Source organism: Notamacropus eugenii, chromosome 1, assembly GCF_028372415.1.
Source record: "Notamacropus eugenii isolate mMacEug1 chromosome 1, mMacEug1.pri_v2, whole genome shotgun sequence".
NCBI lineage: Eukaryota > Metazoa > Chordata > Mammalia > Diprotodontia > Macropodidae > Notamacropus > Notamacropus eugenii.
In genome coordinates, this window is record NC_092872.1 from 696513365 (window position 1) to 696537388 (window position 24024).

A 24024-nucleotide genomic window follows, 5' to 3' on the forward strand; every position below is an offset into this window, starting at 1 on the left:
GGCAGGATTTGATAAATGATTAAATACATAGCATGGGGACGCATAAAGACTCAAAGATAATGCCAGGGTTAAGCACCCTGCAAACTGGAAAAAAGGGTACTGCCTTTGAAAGCAATATGTTCATTCTGAAAGGTTGATTTTGAAGAAAATTAGGTTTGAGGATTAGTAAAGGACTAATAAAGAAACTGGTAAGCTTTGAAGGAAAGCAGGGGTGTGAAAACACAGTGGTGAGGCAGGAGTGAATCTGTTATGAGGAAGAACATTCAAAGGCAAAGGATTTGGTGGTGTTCAGTCATTTCCAAGTCTCTGTGACCCCATTTGGGGTTTTCTTGGCAAAGATACTTGGAGTGGTTTGCTATTTTCTTGTCATTCCATCTCATTTTGCAGATGAGGAAAGTGAGGTAAACAGGGTGAAGTGACTTGAGTAGGTTGCACAGCTAAGTGTCTGAAGAGAGATTTGAACTCAGGCCCTTGTGATTCCGGGCCTATCACTCCATCCACTGAGCCACCCAGCTGCATATCTATCAACTCAGTGGACCACAGGGTGGATGAAATGGGTGTGTGTGTGTGTGTGTGTGTGTGTGTGTGTGTGTGTGTGTGTGTGTGTCTGTGTGTGTGTGTATCAGAATTTGGTACAAGAGGTAGGATGTGCCAAATGGGACTTGTCACTTGACTGTATTACTTCATAGGCTGCCAAGGAATTGAGTACAGGAATGACATGATCACACCCTCATTTTAGGAAAAACAGATCTGCTCACATTTGAAGGAAGAAGGGGTCAGTACACAAGGTTGACATTTAGGGAAAGGGGATGACCGAAGGAGCAAGCTTTCAAATGAGTCAGTAAGACACAAGAACAGCAGCTGCTATTACTTAAGAAAAGATGTACCTTATCCTCTGAGACTGGCACAAAGGAAGACAGAATAGGGAATGATGTTGAAGTAATATAAAGAATGGATTTGAAGTAAGGGGAAGTACTCTTAACTGATGTTCATTTCCTTCGATAAAATGAATAAAATAAATATTTATTTTTATAAATTTATAAAATAAAATGAATCAAGGTCCTCTATGGAAATAGACCAAAAAACAATGCGAAGGTGTCCTGAAGAAAGGTTCTGAAATGCCACTCAGTTTGTACAGCAGTGCCAATCAGAGAAGAGTAAAGCATCGCTTTGGGCCCATGTGAGGTTGATTCACAAATGTGCAGTGAATCCTGTTGGCACAAATTCTGCAGAATGTGAAGAGTGGAAAAGGCAGGTAGGAATTGGGATTGGGGTTTGGGAAGGGGTGTGTGGCAACAGATTAAGGGCACAAAGAATTCAAGGGTAAAGGCCAGGGTAAAGTTAAAGGGTTCAGGGCCAAGATTTTGGAACTATGTTTGAAAAGTTCCTAAAGTATTCACACCCTTTGGCCAAACAATCCCACTACTAGGTATATATACCCCAAAGAAGTCAAAGACAAAAAGGTCCCAGAAATATACCAAAATATTCAGAGTAGCACTTTTTGTGGTAACAAAAATACTGGAAACAAAACCCATTGATTGGGGAACGTCTTTTAAAAATTCTTGCTTTTGTTTTTACCTCACCTCAATGTATTTATGTCATTTCTCAATATGATCCCCCCACCTATCAAATGCCTTCTCTTTTAGTAAAGGAAAAAGAGAAAAAAAAGTTCAACAAAACTAACCAACACATCACCCAAATCTAACATTATAAAGGGTGTCCCACACTCACAATCCCCATCTTTGCAAAGGAAGGGCATGCTCTTATCTCTTATTTAATTCCAGAATTTAGTTTTTGTTGTATTCACTGTTTTGGTCATTGTGTATATTTTCCTGGTTCTGCTCAAGGGAAAAGGAATAAAGATAGACAGATAGATAGATTTTACTATGTGCCAGGCATTGGGTGCAAATCTTTATAAATATTATCTCATTTGGTCCTCACAACCACCCTGCAAAATACAGGTATAGAGGGACTTGCTCAGAATCACAGAAGTAGTGAGTGAAGCTGGATTTGAACATAGGTCTTCCTGATTCCATGTCCCGCACTCTATCCAATGTACATCTCACTGCTTACTTCACTTTGCATCATTTCCTATGCCTTTCCATGCCACTATATATAGTTTATATCATACTAATATTCCACTTACATTCACCTATCACAATTTGTTTAGCCACCCCCTAATGAATGAACATCTAATTTGCTTCTAGTTCTTTGCTACTACAAAAATGTTTTGGTGTATGTGGGACCTTTCTTTTTATGACTGACCTTTTTGGAATATATATCTAGCAGTAAAATCTTTGGGTCCAAGCACATATGAACACTTTACTTGATTGGGCAATGATTGAGTAAATTACAGTATATATTAAATCCTTCTGAGAGATAGCCTGGCATGTGGAACACAGAGCTAGAACAAGGACAGGTCTCAGAGTAAGTGAGAGCAGGGCTGAAGGACAATCTTCAACACAACTAGCTGTGTGACCCTGGAGAAGTCACAATTTCTTTCAGTGCCCAAGGCAACTAGCCACTAAGACTTTAAGCCACTAAGTTGCTAACATGTAAAGGACCTGCATTAGAGAAGGGTTCCTCCACCGATGAAACCACTGGTCTGGAGACCAAGAAATTAAAAAAAAATCTTTAGGAATATGAGGAATTCAAAGGAAAAAACCTGTATAAAAAAAAATCTAGAGCAAAGTAAGCAGAACAATTTACTTGACTACTGAATGTGGAAAACCGGGACTGATACAGTTGCTCTTTTGGCAACACTTTTTTTGTTAGGAGAGTGAAGAGCATATTATATAAAGGTGATGTGAAAAAGGGCACTAATAAAAACTAAAAAGGATATATTTCACCATACAAAAATTTTATATGGCTTGCATCTTTATTAATCATGTATCCCTTATTAAAAAACTTCAGAAATCCCCACCCTGCACAAATAGAGCAGGTGATATTATTACTGAGGTAGTTTACATTAAATGCAAAACAGTTAAATTAGGTTTTATTACACAAAAGTTCACACTATTATGGAGAGCTACACAAAATTAAAAATCGAGGTTTGGCAGCCCTCATATAGAGAGAGACTGGTACTTCACAAGCCCAAAGACTTTTCCCATGGCAACTTAGTACTCCTCTCACTCTGGAGCAGGCTCTTTACATTCCTGAACAACCACAACGGTCCTTTGTTCACACTCATAAATACCCGAATTTTTAGTGTCACTGCCCAGCTAACCAGTCAATTCCATTGGGGGCAAAGGTTCTGTAAGCGATGTCTTTATCCCCGGGAGGCTTCTCCGTCTCCGGGCTGCCAGCTCAATCTTCTGGACCAGTTCCACATCCCAACGATGAGTTACAAAGCTAAGCACTGATCCCAGCACCTCGCTCCCAACTCGGCCCACTCTGCCAGCTCTGTGAATGTAGTCCTGCAAAGTGGGTGGAAAGTCGTAATTGATGACCAGCTCCACCCGCGTGCTGTCTAGGCCCCGAGAAGCTATGTCTGTGCAGAGAAGAACGTCCCTGGTGCCCTTCTGGAAGGACTGGAAGATGCCTGCCCTCATTGCCGCCGGCATCTGTCCCTGAAGCCTCAGGTGCTGGATTTTGTGGTCCTCCAGGATGTAGCCCAGCCAGTTCACGGTACTGGCACTGTTACAGAACACCAGCACTGCCCCGGGCGAGCCGGGCTGGTCCACCCTGCGGCGCTTGAGGGTCTCTACCAGTTCGGTCACCTTCTCGCTGCCCTTGAGCCGTAGGAACTTCTGCCTGACATGGGGCATGATGCAGTGCAGCCTGGGGCTGGTGATGGTGGTCAGGCTGCCCAGGTCGGTGACTTTGCTCAACAGCTCTCCTACTCCCTCGGGGAAAGTGGCGCCCACCAGCACCAGCTGGGTCCTGGGGTTGAAGGAGTCTTCCAGCTCCGCCCGGTGTTCGGCTATGGGGCTCTTGCCCAGGATGTATTCCACCAGCTCCAGGAAGCTCTGGTCCAGCAGGGTGTCCGCTTCGTCCAGCACCAGGAAGCAGAGCTGCTCCAGGCTCAGCAGGCGCCCCTTCAGCGCCTTCCACAGGGCTCCGGGCGTAGCCACTAGCACGTCGGCCGGGGGGTGCAGGGAGAGCTGCCGCCGGACGCTGCCCATGCCCCTGCCGCCGCCCATCTCCCGCACGTGCAGCTCCAGAGCCCGGGCCAGGGGCCCCGCCACGGCCCGCACCTGCTCGGCCAGCTCTCGGGAGGGCACCAGCACGAGGGCGCGGGGCGAGGGGCAGGAGGCCGCCAGTCTGGGCCGGCCCAGCAGGCGCTGTAGAAGGGGCAGCACGTAGCTCAGGGTCTTGCCGCTGCCTGTCTCGGCGGCGCAGAGCAGGTGGCGGCCGCGGAGCAGCGGGGGCACGGCACGGAGCTGCACCCACGTGGGCCGCGCGACGGCGGGCGCGGCCTGCTGCAGGGCCTCCAGCACGCGGGGCTGCAGGCCCAGCTCCACGAAGCCAGCGCCGGCCTCCTCCTCGTGCTCCGCCGCTCCCTCGGCCTCAGCCCCCGGCAGCGCAGGGACCCGGCGGTGCGTGCGCTCGATGGAGAAATGGTCGCCCCGTGAGCGCCGGTGCTTCCAGCCGCGCGAGGCGAGCGGCGCGCGCTCCCAGCGGCCCAGCGTCAGACGCGCCGGCTGGCTGAATTCGGGCCGCCGCGCCGCGATCAGCAGGGGCCCAGGCCGCACCACCGCGGCCCGCGGGGCGGGCCCACCTCGGGCCCCCGCCCCGCGCCGCAGCTCCAGAGGCCGCGGGACGCGGATCACAGGCAGCGGCTCCTGGGGCCCTTCCGAGGCCAGGCCCCGGCAGGGTCCGCCAGGCGCCCGCAGGAGGAGCAGCAACAAGCGCGGCGGAGCTCGCAGCGCCATCCCTCTGCGGCCGCTCCCCCAGGCCTGGCGGGGCACGCCGGGCGCGCCGCAGTGACGTCACGGCGCACAGCGCCGACGCGCTACGGAAGCCCACGTGCGCGGGGCCGTCTGGGGCTCGCCTGATCGCCGAGGGAGTGAGGTTCGTAGTCATTTCCTAGAAGAGTGGCCGGCCGTCGGCTCATAGTTTTGCCTCCGTCTTTAAGCCGTCTGCCCCCGGAGTCCGGCCCTGACCAAGGGCCGGGGTTCGTCGGGGCAGGGTCCCTTTCACTTCAGGACGGGAGGGGGCGGACCAGCGGCTGCGGAGGTCCGCTGGCGAGGCGGGAGGAGAGGGGGCGGGCCCGGGGCCTTGGGGCTGAGCAGCACTGAGTGCGGGGGAGCCTTGGCGCGGGCGCCCGTGGGAGGAGCTGGACGGCCCCGGGAGGGCTCCGCGGGCTCCCCGATCCCGAGACCCCCGCGGGGGGCTTCAGGGCTTCCGTGAACATCCCTTCTGAAGTGAGAGGTTTCCTTCAGTTCCCAAGAGGGCTCCCAGGCTGCCCGGTGGGGCTCTTTGTGGGGACCCCGGGTCCTCCTCCGGTGGGCACGGAGACGCTGACTGCCCAGGGTCCTCAGTGGCACCGTGTGCTGTTGGCAGGGCCTGGCATCATCTGGATCCTTTGCTGCCCTCTTCACGCCCAGCCAGTTGACCCGGATGCCCTTCCCCGGCCCATTTATGAAACAGGAAGCTGTCCTGGGCATTGAAGGGCAGCGTAGACTCCAGAGGATGCCAGCGGAGAACTACAGGAGGGACAGAAGGGCTAGGGGGCATCTTGACGGGGTAGACTGAGTGTGTCTGTAGCAGCCGGGCACCCAGCCTGTACTGAGAAGCACCTGGCACTGGTGGGCATGGTGCTGAGCACCCACCTGGACAGGGGTCTCCTGGCTGGTAAATCAGAGCTCCCTTGCCACATGTCACTCCGGTTTACCCAGATAGGAAGCCCAGTGGAGGGGGTGATGAAGATGAATGAGGGGGGAACGTGTGACTGGAAGATGTATTGGGGGCCAAGGCATTGGGGGGCACCTGGCATAGGATTACGGCCATACTGGGATGGTTTACTTTGTCCAGGAATTAGGGGCAGTTCTTCCTGGGGAGGTTGTATGAAGAAGACCCTGAGAAGTCCATGGACTTTCTAGGATCCACATGAAGTCAAGTACTCTTCACTCCACTTGTATTAGTACTGAGATGATGCTGGGTAAAATACATTTGTTATGAGAATATAAAGAAAACAGTGGTCTTTGTGAGTTCAGCCGAGAAAGGCTTCTTGGAAGCAAACTTTGAATTGGTATTTGAATGAAGTCATAGACTGAGATTGGTGGAAACAAGAGAGGAGCGATGCGACCAAAGTTAAGGATCCAGTAATAAACCGGGTATTTTTAAAGAGGCGTTTTATTTGCTGAGACACTTTATATGGGACCTTGAAATCTGGATTCCTCTCTTTTATCTGGTTCTGTTATCTCCAGTTTCTGCTTCTTTCAATCTCTGAGACTTTCATTTAACAGCCAGAGGCATGGCAAAAAGTCTACTGGAATGTGAACTCAGGAAGACCTGAGTTCAAATATAGCCAAAGACACTTGATAGCAGTGCTTAACCTGTCTGCCTCAGTTTCCTCTGTAAGATGGGGATAATAATGGCATCTGCTTCCCGCGATTGTTGTAAGGATCTAGTGAGAGAGTATTTGTAAAACATTTTGCAAACCTTAAAACATTATAAATGCCAGCTGTTATTTTCTGAGGTGGCACAGTAAGTGATGCTGGGCCTGGAGTCAGGAAGACCTAAATTAAAATCCCCCCTCAGACACTTACAAATTGTGTGACATTTTAACTCTGCCTCAGTTTCCTTAACTGTAAAATAGGGTTCATAATAGCACCTGCTTCTCATGGTTGTCGTGTGAGATCCTATTTGTAAAGTGTTTATTTAGCACAGTGCCTGGCACATAGGAGGGACTTAATAAATGCTTGTTCCTTTCCATTGTTACTCCCAGTGTTTCCCACTTAAATCTTATTATGCCTTTTAGGGCATACCCCTAGGGCTATCCTAGCCATCGTTCATTGGCAGCTAGGTGGTGCAGTGGATAGAGCACCAGTGCAGGATTCAGGAACACCTGAGTTCAAATCTCACCTCAGACACTTGACACTCACTATCTGTGTGACGTTGGGCAAGTCACTTAACCCCAATTGCCTCATCCTGTGCCATCTCCAGTCATCCTGATAAATACCTGGTCACTGGATTCAGATGGCTCTGTAGAAGAAGTGAGGCTGGTGACCTACACCGCCCTCCCTCACTCAGAACAAAGACAAGTGCAAGTCATGTCATCATTTCTCTTATGGCATGGTCTTTTTCAGCAACAAATGACAAACACGCAGCCATCGTTCATATAATGCCTTTCATTTCTCATGACAGTCCTGCTCAGCTACACAATCGTAATTAGCAAATGACTTTCTTATTTCCAAACGTTTGTGTGTGTTTTGTGGGTATACCCTCCTCTCTTTCTGACTAGTTATATTCATCCCTGCCTTCAGATGCTAATGCAGAATTGATGCAGTTGTCTGGTAAATGAGCCATAAGACACTACATAGAATCTAGTGATTTGTATGCATTTGCAGTTCTGTGTCTGTTGAGTGTAGTAGAAAGAGCAGTGGAACTGTACTCAGGAAAGATCTGGGTTTGAAAACCTAGCACTGATATTTAGCAGCTCTGTGATCATGGGTGAACTACTTTAATCTTTTGAAGTTATTTTTTTTAATAATTATTTTATCTGTTTTCAGTGTTCTATAATCACCTTCATATATCTTAGATTTTTTTTTTCCCCTCCCTCCTCCTCTTTCCCCCTCCCTCTCCTCTCCCTCTGCCCTCCCTCCCCAAGACGGCTTGCAATCTTATATAGGTTCTACACATACATTCCTATTAAATACAATTTCACCACAGTCATGTTGAATAGAAGAATTAAAATGAATGGGAGAAACCATAAAACAAAACATAACACAAAAGAAAATGGTCTGCTTCATTCTGCGATCCGATTCCATAGTTCTTTCTCTGGATGTGGAAAGCGTTTTGCCTTTTGAAGTTATTTTAAAAAATATTCTAGTATTGTATAAACTGTTCTTTCTAAAGCAGTTCATACATACCTTCCTAGGTTTCTCTGAATTAATCTTTTTGTCATTTCTTATAACAATATCACATTACATTAATAGTACATTAATCATCCAGTGTATGAGCACCCCCATAAATTAGTTCTTTGCTATAGCCAAAAGGGCCGCTCTGTGAATATTTTAGTATGTATAGGTCCTTTCTCTCTTTGATCTCTGAATATATGCCCAGAGCTTACATGTTAATAGAGAAAACAACAAATCAAAAATTGTATGAGATAGAGAGGAGGGTAGGGGTGAAGTAATCACCTCACAGAAGGTGGGATTTGAGCTGAATCTAGAAGGAACCTGGGTGGCCAGAGGTGAGGAGGGAGAGCATTCCAGGCTTGGGAAATAGGAGGAAAAAAAATGAGATCTGAAGTGTTGTGTTCCAGGAACAGCAAGAAGGCTGTGTTTCTACATCTTAGAGTACATGGAGGGCAATAAAGTGTAAAAATACTAGAAAAGGGGGAAATAGCCAGGTTGTGTGAAGAGATTTAAAGCCAAACCAATGATTCTGTACTTGATCCTAGAGGAAACAGAGCTACTGAACTTGATTCAGTTGGGGAAGAGAGGGTGTTTTGGTGACACAGTCAGACCTGTACTTTAGGAAAAACTCTTTGGCATCTGAGTAAATAGAAGATGCATTGGAGTTAGGAGAGCCCTAAGGAGGCTCGCAGTCATCAAGGCAAGAGGTGATGAAGGGTCCCTGCCCCAGAGTACTGGCTGTATGAGTGGAGAGAAAGGGAGGTATAGAAGATGGGAAAGTAGAAACAACAAGACTTGGCAGCAAATGTGCAGAGTGAGAAGAAGACATTGAAAATGGCACCAATGTCATGAGCCTGAATGACAGGGAGAATGCTGGGAAAGTGGGGAAGAGAGGATGGTTTGGGGAGAGAGAATTTTTGTTTTGGACATTTTGAGTTTGAGATGCTCATGAGACATCCAAGTCAAGATGTCCCAAAGGCAGTTGGTGATGTGAGACTGGAGCTTAGAAGAGATGTTAGGGCTTGTATAGTTAGATCTGGGAATCATTCGCATGGAAATTCTGATCATTGACCTCTTAGGGGCTGTCAAGGTGATCAGTCGAGATAGTGTGCAGGGATTCTTAACTTTTTGTATATCATAGGCTGCTTTGGCAGTTTGGTGAAGCCTGTGAACTCCTTCTTAGGATGATGTTTTTGACTGTATAAGATTACATTACTGTAGGGCACAGTGGATAGAGCATTGGCCCTGGAGTGAGAAGGATTTGAGTTCAAATCCAGCCTTAGACACTTGACAATAGCTCCTGGGGTTGTCATTAACCCCCAGTTGCCTTACCAAAACAAACGAAAAACCATTACTGCATATGATTACAAAGGAAATCAAATATATTGAAATAGTTACCCAAATTTTTTTTAAGAGTTTGGAGACCCCAGATTACAAACCCCTGATACACACGGAGTAGACAAGATGGCCTAGAACAGAGCCTTGGGAGACCCCCACAGTTAGTGAGTTGAAGAAAAAACTTAATACTAATAGTATATTCTGAAATTTAGGCTCAAGTCTGTCAGAAACAATTTTAATATATATTCAAGCCATTTAATTGGTTGGGGAGAGAGAGATCTCAACTGGCCTGCTTTCCAACATATCTCTCTGGCCCAAGAAGATTTCAGGTAACATTTGTAGGAATCGAACAAGGAAAAGATCGTAATATGTTCAAATGCAGTTTGAGGTTAACATTCCACAGTAGTCACCTAGCCAATTTCTTCCTGACTACTTCCCCTTGAAGAGTTCCTTCTTGTGATCAATAGCTTAACCTTGAATTTTAGGAAAGTTGGCCCCATCTCTGGGGGTCATGGTAGCAGGCACTCTGATTGGTGGGGATGGGTCATACCATCTAGATGAGGGTTCAGTTTGTTTATCCCCCATGCTCCGTTTCAGAGGAAGCCCTTTGTTCTTTCCATTTTCCTAAAGGGAAAGGTCTGGAAAGGATTTTCGGCTAGAGAAATAGTATTTCTTATTATTTCTAGAGAAACTAGAAAAGTTTTTGTTTTTTTAAATATGCTTCCATATTTGGATAAAGACCCAGCAAAGAACACTGAAAAGGAATGGTCCAAGAAGTAGTAGCAGAACCAAGAGAGAATAGTCCAGTGTTGTCACAAAGGGTGTGCAGAAGTGATTCCAAATTACTTTTCAAAATGGTTGAACTGGTTCTCAGCTACACAAACAGTACATTAGAGGTCCTCTTCTGCCACATCTCCTCTCGAATAATTGTCATTTTTAAAAAATCTTTATCAATCTTATAGGTATGAGGTGAAACCTCAAAATTGTTTTAATTTACATCTCTCATATTTTTAGTGACCTGAAGCATTTTTTCATATGGTTTTTGATAGCTTATTTCTTTTGAGAACCACCTTTTCAAATCTTTTGACTATTTTTCTGTTGAGAAATGGCTCATATATTTGAATCAGCTGCTTGTATACAACTTTCAGGCCCTTATTATAGATACTTGCCACAGATATTTTTACTCAGGTGAATGTAAGGAGGATTTTGTTCTCCTTTTAGTGTTGTTTCCCAGGATCCATGGCCATGGCAATATCTGGTTTTCAGGTGTTAGATAATAACTCCCAGAATAGCTCCAAGGATCCTAGATAGTAATTCCTAGAATTATAGTGATAGTTCTACTGAGGCTGTGCTGTGAGATATGGGGTGACATAATTAATATTTACTACACATGCACAGAATGACGACGTTGCTAAAGTTAACCTGGGAGCTTAATGTTGGCGAGATCCCTTCTTTGTCTGCTGCCCTATAAAGCAAGTGGGCACTGGTCAGTGAGTGGGGAGTCCATAGAGGAAACCATAGGGGACCAAATAGGGAAAACCATCAGGAATCCACAGGGGAACCCTTGGGTTGAATGCACAAGCTGGAATGCTGTTTATGCCTTGATAGGCCCCCATCAAGGCTTGAGGGAAATCCACAGGGGAACCCTCAGAATTGAATGCATAGAGGAATACATGTACCTGCCTCAACTGGCCCCCATTGAGGCTTGAGGGGACTTAGGGGAGTGCGCAAGCAGTTCCTGCCTGCCTTGATTGACCCTGTTGAGACTTAGGGGTAGTTGCCCCCCCTTCTTGTTACCCCCTCCTCTTCTTGAGAAGTGTTGTTCGTTAATGCTCCCATTATTAGCAGCACTCTTGTGAGAAGAATAGATTAGAATAAAGTAAGATTATTAAACCCTCTGAAGCTGCCTTCCTGTCCAACCAGATCAAGAGTGAACCTGTTAGAACTGGAGTCCAAAGACTCCAGTGCCTCACGTGAGTTATTTGTGAAACGTGAGGTGACCACTTCCCTTCTAGACCTGACTGCATTGTGTAGCGTGTGTGTGTGTGTGTGTGTGTGTGTGTGTGTGTGTGTGTGTGTAGAAGCTTTTCAGTTTGATGTATTCGGAACTCCATGTTATCTCCTGTGATTGTTGTTTCTCTCCCTTTCTTGGTCAAGAACTCTTTCCTAGCTAGTTTTGGAAGATGTCTCCTTCCATGCCCTAACAAGTTATTTATGATCTGATCTTTTATACCCAGCTCCTATTTCCATTTGGTGCTGTTAGCTTTTGGTTAGCAGTGCTTAAAGGGCACATGGTGTGAGATGTTTTGCTAAACCTGATCTGTGCCAGACTGCTGTCCAGTTTTCTTAGCAGTTCTTAAGCTAGTAATGAGTTTTTACCTCAGAAATTGGGGTCTGTTTGCCAGTTGTTCAAGTTCTTGCAGAGGCCTAGCAGAAACCTAACAGTGTTTGGGTCGTAAAGGTTCTTTACCTAACTTTGTATCTTAGAAGAAGCAACGTCTGCAGTGCCAGGGCTCTGCTGCCTTAGCTTTACATTGGTGGGGGGAGGTGGGGGGGGAGAGGAGGGAGTCCTCTGGTCCTTCCTGGTGAAGTCCCTGAAGGTGGGATAATAGAATCAGAGATCTAGATTGGAAATTACTAAGGTTCAGTTCAGTTAAACTGATATTAATTAATTATTATTAAGTGCCTACACATTGCTTGGGGGAGAGAGGGACAGAAAAATGACCAAGAATTGTTAGAATGAATTTACATTAGAATAAAACATGGTTCCTTTTCTCTAGGAGCTCAAGTGTATACTATGCCATAGATTCCAGTGTGATCGAGAGGGAGGGAGAGAGAAACAGAGAGAGCGAGAGAAGGGAAGGGGTGGGGGGGATGACTTGAGGATTCTGGGTCCAAGAACATTTTCTAGAGGAAGCCACTAGAGCTGGGGCTGAGGTTTAGGTACAGTCTTATCTCCTCCCCAGTAGAGAGAACAGATCACAGACCGGAAAGGGTAGGATGAGCACAAGTCAAGATAAGCAGCCTGAAGTTCTGGGAAAATGTGGTCAAAAAGGGCACAAAAAAGTCCCTTGTTGTCTTGAGTTGTTATCGCCCAGAATGTGACTTTCCTTCCTGTCACTTTATCAGTCACTGTTTGAGGCTGCTTTGTTTTCTACCCACGTAGAATAGTGATTGAGTAAATAGTTGCTAGCAACTATGAATCTTAAATTTTGGTGTAATGCTCTGTAAAAAAAGTTTTTAAATCACCCATAGAGGTGGTTTTACATACCAGGTTGTTTTAAACATCAGTTAACTTTGCTATGTAATTTTTTTTCGGTGTTGCTAAAATACTCTTTGGGGTAATCCATATATTTTAACCTCCATTGGTCATCTCCCAGGGAATTATCAGGTAGATAGCTAGGTGGTGCAGTGGTTAGAGCACTAGACCTGGAGTCAGGAAGACCTGAGCTCACATCCAACCTGGACACTTACTAGCTGTGTGACCCTGGGCAAGTCACTTCACCTCTGCCTCAGTATCCTCAACTATAAAATAGGGATAATAACATACTTTGCAGGGTTTCTGAGGACCCAGTGTGGCAGTATTTATAAAGGTATTCAGCACAGATGTAAAAGAGGTGCTGTGTAAATGTTATTGTTATTGTTGTGTCAAGGTGACCCTGGACTCTTGGTGCTTGCTTGAGTCCCTGGAGCACAAATTCTGGTGGAGCTGATAAAACTGGAAAGGCAGAGTATGGACCCAGTGAAAAACTGTGCGTCTTTGTCTATTATGTCCAGGATCGAGTTTAAATCCTGTTTGGCTTTTGGATCTGTTTACCCCCACCCCCCTCCACCCTCACTTTTTTAGTCTTATTGTCACTTACTCTTTGCCGCATACTCTGCTGTTTAGTGACAAGGCTTTTTTTGCTGTCCCTCCAACAAGACTCCCTACTTATTACATTTTCACATTTCACATTTTTTCTGTCATTCCTTAAATTATCCCTTCTCCAAAGAACTGATGGGGTCTGGATAAAAGATCAGAGCATACTATTTTCACTTTTTGTGTGTCTGTGTCCTTTTTTCCTTCTGTTTCTTTCATAACGTGACTAATACAGAAATGTCTTACATAATTGCACATATATAACCTATATCAAATTACCATCTTAGGGAGGCCAGAGGCAAGGAAGGGAGGGAGGGAGAAAATTTGGAACTCAAAATTTTATAGAAAATGAATGTTAGAAATTGTTTGTACAAGTAAGTGGAAAAAATAAAATTAAAAAAGAAAGAATTCTCCTTCTTCATCTCTGCCTCCTGGCTTCCTACAAGTCCCAGCTAAAATCCCACCTTCTACAGGAAGCCTTTCCTTCTGTTGATTATTTCTGATCTCTCCTGTTTCGATCCCTTTGTCTCCCTCATTAGATTGGGAGCTCCTTGAGAGGAAGATCTACTTTTGCTTCTCGTTGTATCCTCCTTGCTTAGCACAGTGCTTTGCACTTTGGCAAGTGCTTCTTGCTGTTAATGTCTTCTTCATCCTCAGCTAATCTCAGCTAAGTTAGAAAAGGATTTATCCTCAAAGGGTGAGCCTTGGGTTTTGACTCTCTGGAGGCATTAACAAATTAAACTATCTAGTAAGGCCTGGAGGGCCTGTGATCTACTTTGGCGAAGGGAATAACAGTGAACAGTCACAGCTGACATTCATATCACATCTTAAGGTTTACAAAGTATTTTATATATTTTATCTCATTTGCTCATCACAACAGCTCTATGAGGCAAGTACTACAGTTAGTTTCCTCATCTGTAAACCAGGGATAATGCTAAGGCTGAGAAAGGTTCATCTGACGGTCAATCAGCCAGTATTTATTAAGCACTTTATGCCAGGTGTCAGGTGCCAGTAGTACAAAGGATGAAACAATGCCGGCTCAAGGAGCTTGCATTCTAATGAGGGAGACAATAAGTAAGTGTATAAAAGTGTGCAGCATCCATTCAAAATGAATACACACAAATGGTTTGAGAGAGAGGGTACAGGCAGCTGTAGATGGAGTGGTAGTTTTGTTAGGTTGCAAAATGCAGGAGGGGTAGTAATATCCAGAGAGGTCAAAAAGGTAGGCTGGGACTGGGTTGTGAAGGCCTTTAAATGCTAAGCAGAGGAGTTTATATTTGACCCTTGAGGATCCAGGGAAACCACTGGAGTTGATGAGCAGGGAAGTCACAGTCCAACATGAGCTTATGGAAGATTACTTTGACAGTAGTAGGGAGCATGGAATGGAGCGGGAGAGACTTGAGGTGAGGACACTAATTAGGAGGCTGTTTGAGTAATGAAGGAGAGAGGTAATGAGGACCTCCACTAAGGTGGCAGCCATGTTAGGAGAGACAGTGAGTTAGTGTAAGAGATACTGGGAAGGTAGGAATGGAAAAATTTAGCAACTGATTGGCTGTGTAGGGCTGATGGAGAGGAGTTCGGGATCCCTGGAGGTTGTAAGTGTGGGAGCCAAGAGGGATGATAGTGCCCTTCACAAGAATAGGGAAGTTTAAAAGAGGGAGATGATGTGGGGGGGTCAGTTTTGTGCTTGTTGTGTCTGAGATGTTTTTAAGACAAATAGTTTGAAATGTCCAGTAGGCAAGTGATGAAAGCTTGGGGATGACTAGAGAAGAATATTCACCTCCAAGAATAAAACTAATTAAACCGTGGGAACTGATGAGGTTATCAAGAGAGAGCATGTAAGGAGAGAAGGTGGTCTAGGAACCTTGGGTGGCATACACTCAGTTAGGATTCACAGTACTGATTTTGAGCCAGCAAATGAGCCTGAGAAGTAGCAGTGAGATGGGTAGGAGAACCAGGAGAGTCTCATCATGAAAACCCAGAGAGGAGAGAGTATCCTGGGGATACTGCAGCAAGTTGAAAAGGCTGAGGTTTGGAAAAAGCCATCAGCTTTGGTAATTGAGAGATTGTTGGAGAAAGTTCAGTGGGGTGATTAGGTCAGAAGCCAGATTGTAAAGGGTAGAGTTGTATTTGTCCTTCCCTTCTCAAAGAGGACCATGACATCAAGACGATGACATGACTTGCACTTGACTTGGATTTGAGTGAGGGAGGGCTGTGCAACGTCACCAACCTCACTTTCTCTTCCTGAGCCATCTGGGTCCAGTGGCCTGATATTCATCAGGATGGGTGGAGATGGCCCAGGATGCAATGGGAGACCCTGGCCCTTTCAGGCTGAGGTCCTATCGCAGTCTTACTTTGAGTGAAATATACCCATTCAGTGAATAGGCCTCTTTAAGTAATTAGCTCCAGGGATGGCCCCTTTTAATAAGAGCAAAAATAACAATGACAACAAAATCACACTGGGAGGGGAGGACCCTCAGGGTTCCTGGGTAAAAGACCAACACTTAACTATTTAATAATTACACTCACTCTGTGCTAGGTAGATGGGGACCTGGTGTCCAGTCTATGAGCTCCAGACTGAATTGGGCTTAGGGCTTGTTGTTTGAGCAAGAAATGGAGCCAGTAAACCCAAAGGAGAAAAGGCAGCTTTTTGCCATGGGAGTGTGCCTTCCCCTGGGTAGAGCACCCCAGGAGAGGAGAGGAGAGGAGAGGGTGGAGTAGCGGTGGGGAGAGGAAGTGGAGGCAATGTACATGGATAATTTTTTCGAGCATTTTAGCTGACAAAGGGAGAAGATATAGGGAAAAATAGCTTGACGTGAAGGCGAGTGATAATGAATTTTGTTGTTTTTTAAGTATAGAGGAGATGAGCAAATTTGAAGACAGTAGGGAAGGAAAGCTGAAGGTTTGAGGGGGTGAGGACGATTGAGATTTTGATCTGCCAGAGAAGACCAGAGAGAATGGAATCGAGTGCACGTGGAGAGGAGCTGGCCTGGCAAGGGGGAGGGACTGCTCCTTGTCCCAAAGTGCGGTGCAGGGAAGAAGGCTCAGCAATTGGCCCGTGGTCATCCAGCTAGGAATTGTTGTCAGCAGGATTGGAAATTGTCTTTGCTGGGTTCACATCTAGCACTCTTTTCTCCTTCACCTTAATTCCTCTTTTTAAAAAATTTCTATTTATGTCTTTGGGTTTTTTACAACACTGTTATTTTCCCCATTGTCCCTTTCTCCCTCCTCTACAGCCATCTCATGTAACAAATAAGTTTTTAAAGACAAAAAAGAAAAAATCAATATATTGCAACAGATTGAATGCAGAAGCAGATATGAGAATCCAGTTTTCTTCTATTAAACCAAGCGTTAAGAGATTTGCAAAAATATGTGAAACAATGCCACTCCTCTCACTAAATTTTGTTTTGGAAAATACAGTGATTTTTTCATAAAAAATGTTACTTATATTAGCATGTTTGTTACTGTTATTTTAAAAATGAAATAACAAGTATTTTAAAATTTACCAGTTTTAATTTCTAATACAATAAATATCTTTAAATATTACCCACATAAACAAAAGCTCTTTGGATAGAAACTAATTATTGGTTTCAGCACCCCTTTTTACCTTTAAATATTGTTGAGAATCACTGGTCCAACTTCAAGTATTCTGCTATCTAGCGTACTCTAAGTAAAATGTCCTTATAAGAAACTTAACAGTAAACAGGACTGCAGAAGTATATTACTACAGAAATTTTGTTATAATAATTTATTCATCAGACCAGTCTCCCATAACCATTTCCTTGATCATGTCATTCACAGAAACCTTTCTTTTGCCCACAGGACAAGCTTCTTAATTTGGCATTCAAAAATCCCCACAATCTGGCCTCATCAAGCTTTATTTCCTAACCTTTGCCTTACCGAGTTCCCCCCAGACTGGTCAGTTTTCTGTGCCTGGAATGTATTTGGCACTTTGCCACCTTTTACATTGCTTTGGTTAGTATATTGTATACAGGAAATATGATATAGGAGAACGAATGCTGGGCTGAAGGGGTGGTGATGGGGCCAGGCTCAGCTCCATCCCTCACTAGCCTGGTGACTTGACCTTGGATGAGTCACTTATGAAAGTCCCCTTTCATAAAAGGTCTAGATGTTCTCTAGAGTTCCTTCTAGCTCTAAAAATCTGTGATCTATATTTGTAACTACACAATTTCCATTTTAAAGATTCCTCATTTAGTCTTTTCTTAAATATTTAGAGAAATAGTACTTTAGAGTGTTATTATTAGTAACTAATGTTGTCTTCTAGTGTCCTCCTCATCCTTGCAGTCCTACTTGTGTGTGTTTTTTCCCCATCACCTCCTTAGTAGCTTATATTTAAGTAATAATAAATCACATTTGTAAGATGCTTTAATGTTTGCAAAGTGCTTAGTTTAGAGAGTTTAGTACAAGTGTTATAAATGAGAGGTTCAGTGATTTGCCCCCAGTCACACAATTAATATCTGAACAACTGTTCAAACCCAGGTGCTGTGACTGTTTGAGTCCAGAGTTCTTTCCCCAAGGTGTTTTGATGTTACCATGCTACATAGTGAATATTGGGAAAGGATATAGAAAGAGATGAGAAGGCGTGGATGGCTTGCTGTGGTCTGCACTGGGGAAGGGAATATGACTTGCACCTGTGAGATCACGATTCTATTGCACAGGATTGTCATCCTAACTCTGTGAGGTGGCTTGGTCAAAGACACACAATTTGTAATTGTCAAGGCTGAAGCTCAAAATCTAGACTGTCAGATGATGCCAGGTTCATTGATTCCTTCCACTAATCTACATGTAGATCAGTTAATCAACATGTAGATCAGTTAATCAACAGGCATTTATTCACCAACCACTATATGCCCGGGACCATGTTAAGGATTGCATATACAAAGACAAAAATGAAAACGTTCTTGCCCCAAGGATATCTTAAAGGACCTTATATTCTATCAGGGGAGATTATGATGGGAGAGTGTGTGTGTGTGTGTGTGTGTGTGTGTCTGTCTGTCTGTCTGTCTGTCTGTGTCTGTCTGTGTGTGTGTGTGTGTGTGTGTCTGTGTCTGTGTCTGTGTGTGTTTTCCAGGCTTTAGAGTAACAGCCTTCCCAAAACAGATGTGGCCACTCTGGATGGATTCACACAGACCAGGTTCCATCCTGGACAAGTCTGACCCCACAGAGAGGGGGGTCAGACCTTTCTTCCTGTCTCAGGCTTGTTATTTTCCTTGATATTTCAGGCTCATTATAGTCCCCAAAAGTAAGCCCATTCTTCTCTTCTTGGAAGAGATTTGATATTTAGAAGGAGAAAATAGCAGAGTTCTAGAAGAATGGGAACTTGAGAAACTGGGGAAAAAGTATTGTTACCCTGAACTAAAGTTGTTGTGTCTTATTAGGGTTTCTGGTTGCAGAAGATTTTGGTATCAAACAGCTTAGGAGGATTCCTTAAAAAAAAAATGGAGGTAATGTTTATATAGCTAGTATATCTCTGCAAGCATATTGGATGAGAATCTTATTGTTCTGTGTTCTCTAATACCAGTCTCCATCCAACTTTAGGTAAAGCATTCAGCTTGTAATGACTCATTATTTCCTTAGCTAGGGGTGACATTTTGAAGGTTTGCTATCCTTTGCAGCATCTAACAATGGAGTTGTACCATCTAACAGTGTAACTCAGGTATAACATATGACTGCAATCAGTTGTTCTGAACAAGGTATCCATGTTTACAGTTACTGTAATTGTAAAGTATAATCTCTCCTCCCTTCTATATAGAAGCAAATCATTTCACTGTTGAAGTAAACAGACATTAAAAAGTTGCTTGAGGCATCGAAGTATAGTGGAGAAAATACCTAATTTGTCTTCAGAAGACCTGGATTCAAATCCCACTTCTAAATCTTAGCCTCAGTTTCTTGATCTGCAAAGTGGAAGTGATGGAACCTACATTAACTACATCACAGGGTTGTTGTGAAGTCATTGGTACTACTACCATCATAATGTGCTGAAGCATCAGATGCTATGGCACTGAAAAGGAAAGTCCTATTTCATTATAGAAGATACCCGTCTTTCAGTAGGAAACACAGACAAGCAAGACAGTGTTGAAAATATGTTTAATTTGTTGTGTACTTGGAGAGAGAAGCAAGTTGTATACAGCTGGGCATGTAGTCCTCTTTTTCTCTTCTGCTTTTGTGTAGAAATGCTTCTTGTATTTGGTGATAAATTCAAAAAAAAATTTTTTTTTAAATTTTTTAAAGATAAAATATCCTCCCCATCCCACTTTTTTTCTGGCTGTCAGAGAAGCAAGTGCTTACTACTTGGTCTGGGAGCATTTAAGATAATCATGACATAAACTTGAACAACATCTGTTGATAGCCTCTTCTGAGAGAGAGATGATTGTGCAGGTTGGGAGCCAGGGTAGCACAGAAAGTGTTGAGTGGTATATGAAGCTGGTGCATTCAGATGAAATTAGGGAAGGACAGGTATTTCCCAGGAGAAGTGCCACAATTGGGAGTGGTGAGTGTTTGCCAGGAATTGAAGTAGTTTACTGGAATCAGGGTGTGAACTAATTGCTAGTGGAACTCCATGCTCTGCTCCCCTGTCCCCTCCCACCTCTACCTTTCCACATAATGCCAGGAAGGCATGGTGAAAGGCTGTAAGATCAGATTTCATTTCATATAATATGTATGTATTGTGGCTTCTGAACTCCCGCCAGGGTTCTGTTTTCAGCGGAGAATGCCAGGGAAGGGGGGAAAGAGTAATTGAGGTAATGTGACAGTCTGTCTTTCACATCCACCCTTTCTTTCCATTTACTGTACACACAAACCATTGCTGTTAATATCAGCATTCTTACAGTGATTCTATGTGACTTTGAGTCATTGAATACCATTGTCTCTGAAGAATTAAGGTTTCAGATTATCCAAAGGGTAATGGAGAGATACATCATGGCTGTGAGCAGCCTCCAACACATTACCAGTGAAAAATTGCCCAGTAGAAGTGGCATAAAGGGTATTGTTTAAGAGATATGTGACCAGAAAGAGGTCAGCTGGTCAAATGTTAAGATGACTATTCAGCAGACAGCCCATATGTTACACTGGAATCCAGCCAGAGTCAAGAAAGCTAGAGGAAGACATTTGGAGGATAGGAATAAAAATGACCAAGGAAGAAAAAGAGTGGATAGCTACATTTGGCACCTTATGGGGTGCTCACACTTAGGAGATCCTGGGCCTTATTCTTCTACTTTAACACCAGTATCTCCCTGGTGGTGTTGTATGATCATCAAATAGATATTATACATCATGGAATACAATCTGGGAAGACTTGTAAGTTCAGCATCATCCAGAGGGAAGTGAAAGTGAGAATTCTGGTGTGATGATAACCCCCAGCTTATATAGTGCTTTAAGGTTTTAAAAAGGCATTTCTCATGGTAACCCTGTGAATTGTGGGGTGTAGGTACTATTGTGTCTGCTTTACAGATGAGGAAACTGAGGCTCAGAGGTAAAGTGGCTTGGCCAGGGTCACACAACACGTAAGTATCTGGGTCAAAATTTGAATTCAAATCTCCTGAATTCAAATCCATGGCTTTTCCTCACTGTTTCATCCATGTAATTTCATTTGTTTCTTTCCCTGGAAGGCTGTTGTAGAACACAGAATTTGCAATTAGCCTGAAAGCCCAGAAGTTGTTTTTCTCCTGCTGAGTGAGTAGTTTGTCCAGGCAGACAGTGTTTTAGGATTATCTAACTTTTGGTTGAAACAAAAACTTGCAGAGGTGTCTGTGCGAATAGATCTTTATCACCTCTGTCTGCCACCCTGTACTTGCTAGACTGACCTTCTCAAAGACAAAATATATTTTCTGTTGTTGAAAGATGCCATATTTCAAAGACTGGGGCTGCTAAAGTAAACTTAGAAACAGTTTTTAGTGTCTACATCACCAATAAAGAAGGGAATGTGTCATTAGCTTCCATTATAAAGTTAATGTTAACAGAGGAAGAAAGAGGGGAGAGGGATACAGGAGCAAATAAGATGCCCTCATTTTAGTGAGGGAGGAATCAAATTAAGTATGTTGGAGCTCATGTTTTGTTAAAATTTTATTTTATTTTGTTTGTTAATAGTTTTAATGTTTATAAAAAAACTTGAAAAGAAAATGAATGTTTAAATAGATATTTAAAATGGATATAGTCAAACCTTTGCCTTTATATTTTCCCCTTGATAGACATGTCACTTTTTTTTTCTTCAAAATTGAATGTAATATGATTTGACTTCCTCTCTATGTCATCTTGGTCAGGCGGATTGCTTAAAAATTTCCTAGCTTTCATCATCAACAAATAAGCTGAAGCAGTTTTAAAGAACAGGCATAATGGTGAAGAGACCCACAATTGCATCATATAGGAAGTTTAAGGAACCAAGGATGTTTACCCTAGAACAGGTCACCTTAGGAGGGACCTGCCCTCTGTTTTCACATATTTGAAGGCTACTCCATGGAAGAAGGATTAGCTCTTTTCTGTATGACTCCACAGAGCAGTGTGGTGACCAATGGATAGGAGTTACAGGGAGGCACGTCACAGGGCAGTGTAAGGAAAGACTTCCTAACCATTAGAACTGCCCAATGGTGGGATGAGCTCCCTAATGAAATGGTGAGCTTCCTGCTCCCGGGAGACGTTCTGGCAAAGGCTAGACAACCATCGGTTCAGGATATGTTCTGCACCAAGTGGGAGCTGTCTGAGCAAATTTTTGTGTCATTTTTTAGTAGTTTATTATGGGCCCTAACGAAACTAAGGCAGATTGTGTTGGCCAAAAACCTATCTAGCTTCATTTGGAGAGGCTCATCACTGTTAACTATAAGGTGACAAATTTCTCTTCCATAGCAACTTTTCAGGGAAACCAAAGTTATAGAGAGGTGGCTGTCTGCATTGGTGGGGGAAGTACTCAAAATCCCAAAGCTTCCCTTTATAAGGAGTTCCGAATTTTCCAGCTAGCTCCATTTCCCACTAGCTATACTTGCTTGGTTTAGATGCCAGGAATGTCACGCCTCCCCCAGGACAAGCTCATCACCTAAAATCTCATCATGGAGATTGATTCAGCTTTGATACTCTCCCCTTTGATTCTGAATTTTCCAGCTAACTTCATTTCTGTCCATGCTGCTTGGTTTCATCATGCCTGAGGGGCAGAGATCTTCTAGCACCCAACACCTGATCCATCTACCTGCCTACCCACCTTCTCAGCTTCCTTTTGTGCATTGTTCCTCTTAGACGGTAAGCTCCTTGAGGGTAAGGACCGTCTTTTTCTTATTTACATCCCCACTACTTAGCAGAGTGTCTGACACATAGTTTCTTAATAAATGTTTATTGATTATGACTGCGAAATAAATTTCTTAATAACACTGCAGTCTCTTAACAGGATTTGGACTCTTGTAAAACTCAGATCATTAAATGCAAATAATTCACATGGAAGTTTAACCAGTTTTCTTTTTTCTTCAATTCTGTAGTTAAAAATTATTTCCTTCCCAATTAGCAAAAATCTCTTTCTCTCCCTCCCACCTTCTCCTCACCCTTATCCCCCACTGAGAAAGAAAGAAAAACAAAACCCCTTCTATAAACATAGTCAAGCAAAATCAGTCCTCTCACTGGTTGTATCCTCTCCACCTCCCCCCTAAAATAGGTTTGTACTCTGAGTCTGTCACTTCCTTCTGTAGGTAGATGGTATGTTTCATCATGCGTTCTCTGTAATCATAGTTGGTCATTGTGTTGATCAGAGTTCCAGAGTCTCTCGGAGGTGTCTATCTTTTTAATTATGTGGTTATTATGTAAATTGTTTTCTTGCCTCCACTTATTTACTCTGCATCAGTTTATACAAGCCTTCCCAGGTTTCTCTGAAACCATCCCCTTCATCATTTTAAGAAATTGGGCTATACCCCATCAATTTGTTCTCATCTCTTGTGAATCAGGAAGTATTTTATAAATTAAAGCTCCAGTGGCACAGCTGTGTACAACAGTGTGTGTATGTGTATGTATGTGTGTGCACATGTGCATGCATAGGCATATGTGTGTGTGTATATACACATATATATGTGTATACACATGTGTATTATGTTTGTGTTTTAATTCCTCCAAGAGCCTTTGTGACTTTGGGGGTCACAAGTCAGGTATTGTTGGCTTCCTATTATTACTCTCCTCCTTGAGTATTGATAATACTGGCACAACATTCTTGCCTTGATGACTTTTTTATGGAACTAAGCAGTCAGGTCAAAAGAAACAAGGTGAATCAGGGGCAGAGTACCCTGGATCAGACATAAGATGAAAATAAGAACTTACTTTGAATGTTAGAGATGATTTTCCCTCTTTCTCTTTCTGACTGTTGTTTCCTATTTCAGCTCACAGCAGAGGAGGAATGATTGTGAACAATCTTACGCTGTGTTACCAGGGCAAAGTCATCCTGGCCCCTATGGTTCGTGTAGGGACTCTTCCCATGCGTCTTTTGGCTTTGGATTATGGAGCTGACATAGTCTACTGTGAGGTAAGAAGGCTCCAGTGCTTCCTAGAGTGGCCTTCCCACAGTGGGGTCTCTCTGGTGTATGGGGAGAGTCACCGAAGCCCCTGCACTCATTCTTTGGAGACTTGCTAGAGTCATGCAGAAGAAAGAAATGTGTGTTTAATGTGAGCATGCACACACATATGTTCAAGTGCAAGTCATGTCATTATTTCTCTGATGGCATGGTCTTCTTCGTCAACAAAGGATGAACACACACAATATTTCTTGAATAATTTTGACTGGAGATCTCGTCATTGAAAGCCTGGCAGTAGTGGATGCCA

The 24024-nt window shown here is 43.8% G+C and overlaps 2 protein-coding genes across 5 annotated transcripts in view; one reads left to right on the plus strand and one right to left on the minus strand.

Annotated features, from left to right (window-relative positions):
- Positions 1 to 2859: 2859 nt before the first annotated feature.
- DDX28 (DEAD-box helicase 28) lies at positions 2860 to 4874 on the minus strand. Its single transcript, XM_072636137.1, has one exon. It carries the CDS (start codon positions 4872 to 4874, stop codon positions 3222 to 3224), a length of 1653 nt encoding a protein of 550 aa, XP_072492238.1. The 3' UTR covers positions 2860 to 3221.
- Positions 4875 to 4915: 41 nt separating this feature from the next.
- The window catches only part of DUS2 (dihydrouridine synthase 2), a 69551-nt gene continuing 50442 nt past the window's right edge, over positions 4916 to 24024 (plus strand). For 2 of the 4 annotated variants that reach the window (XM_072636140.1, XM_072636138.1), the window contains exons 1-3: positions 4928 to 5013; positions 22333 to 22467; positions 23586 to 23728. In XM_072636140.1, coding sequence (XP_072492241.1) covers positions 23603 to 23728 — 126 coding nt within the window. In that variant the 5' untranslated portion in view covers positions 4928 to 5013; positions 22333 to 22467; positions 23586 to 23602. Of the gene's footprint in view, positions 5014 to 22332; positions 22468 to 23585; positions 23729 to 24024 lie in introns of those variants that run through there. The other 2 variants (XM_072636139.1, XM_072636142.1) reach the window with 2 other exon arrangements.